The 3,504-nt window shown below is 30.5% G+C and overlaps 1 protein-coding gene across 1 annotated transcript; it reads left to right on the forward strand.

Moving 5' to 3' along the window:
- Positions 1-849: 849 nt before the first annotated feature.
- On the forward strand, positions 850-3,153 carry LOC145577968 (protein FAR1-RELATED SEQUENCE 5-like). The gene is made up of 3 exons (XM_081635382.1): positions 850-1,559; positions 1,638-2,781; positions 2,887-3,153. The coding sequence occupies exons 1-3, from the start codon at positions 850-852 to the stop codon at positions 3,151-3,153; spliced, it is 2,121 nt and encodes a 706-aa protein (XP_081491508.1).
- The last annotated feature ends 351 nt before the right edge of the window (positions 3,154-3,504 follow it).

A 3,504-nucleotide genomic window follows, 5' to 3' on the forward strand; every position in this document is an offset into this window, starting at 1 on the left:
TAGGAACTAATCTAGAGCGTTGATCACTCTCAATCCAACGGCCCTTGCTTCACCCGCCTTTTTCATTTCAGTAATGGCATTTTGGTAATTTTGTCACTTTGAATGACCTCCTTTCTTTCTCTCTCTCTTCCTTTCATTTTCTCTCTCTTCGCGTCTTCATTTTCTCTCTCTAACATTGCTTTCTCCGCCACGCCATCTGTTCTTCGATTTTGCGAATTTTTTTGCCCAGATTTTTCGATTTTGATCTTTAATTACATCGTATTCTTCGATTTTTTTTTCATTCATTGAGGTAATTTTCTAATTATATTTGTATTTTCGTTGTTTATTTTGATTTCATTGTTTATCTTATTACGAGTTTTCCTATTTAGGGTTATTTATTTTAATTTTATCAATTTTTACTTATTAATTGTTCTTTGAATTATTCTATACAATTTAGTGCTTGATTTTGTGTTTTATTTTTATGATTTTGGTTTTTAATTTCTATTTTATGGTTTTACACTTACGGAATTCATTGTAAATGTTTTTTGCATATAGTTGCTATATTGCTTGCTGTTATTAATCAAGTAGTATAATTTGTTGTTGTTTTAAATTTACATTTTGCATTTAGTCATTAAATTCTCATTATTAGTTTTACTTAATCCTTATAACTTCATGTTTTTTAAGTTTCTTCAAGTTTTTTAATTTTTTTTTTTTTTTACTTTATGCTCTGACTCATTTACTTTTTAGTATATCTCTAATAGTTTTTATTAGTATATTTTTTTAAAATTTTGTTTACTTTTAGTTATAGTTTATTTACTTTTATTTATTGTTTATTTACTTTTTCCTTCGATTCATTTACTTTTCATGAACATGTCTGAACGTGTAGAGCATTGTTCTTCTTCTGTCAATATTGAAGATAACAATGTAAGAATTTTCAAAACACCCACTCAGCCTAAAATATATTATAATTCTGGAGGTGATAAAGAGTATATGCCAGGTTGTTCTTTGGAAAACAAACCTTTTGTTGGAATGATATTTGATACTCTTCAAGATGGTATTGCCTTTTATTACAAATATGCTAATGAGTGTGGATTTAAAGTCCGTTCTAATACTACTAAATCACAAAAGAATAAGGATGATCCTACAGGTAAAGGAGTTACTGTAATTAAATATTTATTATGTAGCAAAGAAGGGTATGTGACAAATAACAAGAAATCTGGTAAACAAGTTAAAAGTTCTTGTTTAAAGAGAAAGACTGTGAAGAGAGTTGGTTCTCCTGCTAAGATAAAATTTAGGTTTTGTACTGGTGGGAAGTATATGGTTTATTGTTTTTATGAATCTCATTCTCATTCTTTTTCTACACCTATTACTAGGCAGGTTACTAAACATGAAGTTGGTTTAAATTTTGCTCATAAAAAGTTTATTTTTGACAACTCAAAGTTAAATATAGGGGTTGTTATATCTTATAGGATCATGAAAGAACTTTGTGGTGGGTTTCAAAATGTTAGGGGCAGTAAAAATGATTTCAAAAATTTTTCTAGGGACTTAAAAGTTTATATCTCTAATGCTGATGGTTTGATGTTTGTTCAGAACCTTGAACAATAAGTGAAAACCAGTAAAGGGGATTATTATTTTGATTACTGTGTTGATGAAAGCAGACATTTGACCCGTGTCTTTTGGGCTGATGCTATTGGTAGAAGAGATTATCAATTATTTGGGGACTCTTTATCTTTTGATTCTACCTATGATACAAATAAATATTCATTGGTTTTCTGTCCTTTTACTGGTGTTGATAATCACAAGAGATGTGTTACATTTTGTGCTGCTTTATTATCTAAAGAAGACATAGATTCTTTTGTGTGGCTATTTCAAACTTTTTTGAAGTGTATGGGAAGAGAACCCTCTTGTATTATCACTGATCAAGATCCTGCAATGGGTATTACCATAGAAAAGGTTTTTACCAAGACTAAACATAGGCTATGTATGTGGCACATAATGAGGAAGGTACCTGAAAAGGTTGGAACTGCTTTTTGTAATGAAATTGATTTCCTGAAAAAGCTAAGTTCATTAGTTTGGGATAGAGAAATTGATCCTCATGTATTTGTTGATGGCTGGAATAGTGTTATGGAGGAGTTTGACCTTGTCGATCATGAGTGGTTTGCATACATGTTCAAGATTAAACATCTTTGGATTCCTGCATATTTTAGGGACTTATTTATGGGTGGTTTACTGCGTTCTACTTCTAGGTCTGAAGGTGAAAACAATTTCTTTTGTAATTTTACAAACCCTCATGTAACCTGTGTTGAATTCTTTGTCCGTTATGAAACTGCTCTTGATGCTCAAAGGCATGAACAGGATGAGTTGATCAGGCTTAATAAACTTGAGCCTCAATTGGTTACTCATTTACACTTGGAAAAGCACGCTGCTGTTGTTTATACTCGTGCCATATTTTATGATTTTCAAGAAGAATGCCAGGGAGCCTGTTTTTCATTTGGTGTTGAAAGTTGTAGTTCTCTGTATGGAGATGGTGTGGAGTTTTCTGTTATTGTTGATCATGAGAAAAGGAAAATTTTTGATATAACTTTTAACTTGGCCACATATGATTCAAGTTGTACTTATAGAATGTTTGAGAGTCAAGGCGTTTTATGTAGACACATTCTGTTTGTTATGAAAGGCAAGTGTATACGTGAAATTCCCGATCCTTATATCTTGAATCGTTGGAGAAAAGATGTTATGAAGAAAGCTTCTGTCATAAATGTTGCTCTGGATGATGCTTCTAAGTATGATAAGAAGAAGCAATTGGTCAGTGATGCATGGTCCAATATTTTCAGTTGTGTAAGTTTAACTGACTAATCTGAGGATGATTTATCTGAGCTTATTAGGACATTATCTTCATTTGAGGAGCAGATAATATCAAAGAATAATCCTGAAAATACACCTAGTTCAAAAGAGGTGAAAGATGCTGATATTCAGGTTTTGGTTGGGTCAAATGAAGTAGATGTAAATATCTTGCCTCCAAATCAGTGTCTTAATAAAGGTTCTGCCAGAAGTTCAAAGCGGTTGAAGAGTGTAAAAGAAATAGGTACTGAACAAAAATCCAAAAAGGGCAGAACCTGTAGAGCTTGCGGTGAATCTGGTGTTTCCCATGACAGTAGAAATTGTCCAAACAAGTAATTTTTCAGGTATTTTACTTTTAAATATGTTCCATTTACTTTAAACTTCTATTTATTTCTTTAACAGTAACTTCATTTACTTTTTATTTTGTGCAGGTATTATTATACTTGGTACTTTTTTTATTTGGTATTTTACCTCTTTACTTTTCCTATTTTCTTTAAGTTGTAATTTATTTACTTTATAATCTAATTTATTTACTTTAATTTGTCACAAATAACTGATGTTTATTTTTGTGCAGTTATTATAATACTTGGAAATTAGAAGATGTTTTGGAAGATCAAGATCAAGATTTAATGAACAAATTTTTTTTTTTATTATTTTTATTATTGTTATATTTTTACATTTACTATA

The sequence above is a fragment of the Chenopodium album genome, chromosome 14, assembly GCF_948465745.1.
Source record: "Chenopodium album chromosome 14, dcCheAlbu1.1, whole genome shotgun sequence".
Classification (NCBI taxonomy): Eukaryota; Viridiplantae; Streptophyta; class Magnoliopsida; order Caryophyllales; family Amaranthaceae; genus Chenopodium; species Chenopodium album.

Coding starts and splice junctions, on each gene's coding strand:
- LOC145577968 (XM_081635382.1), top strand. CDS start 850: ATGTCTGAACGTGTAGAGCATTGTTCTTCTTCTGTCAATATTGAAGAT. Junction 1,560..1,637: donor TCTAATGCTGATGGTTTGAT/GTTTGTTCAGAA, acceptor TGATGAAAGCAG/ACATTTGACCCGTGTCTTTT. Junction 2,782..2,886: donor ATGATAAGAAGAAGCAATTG/GTCAGTGATGCA, acceptor TTTGAGGAGCAG/ATAATATCAAAGAATAATCC.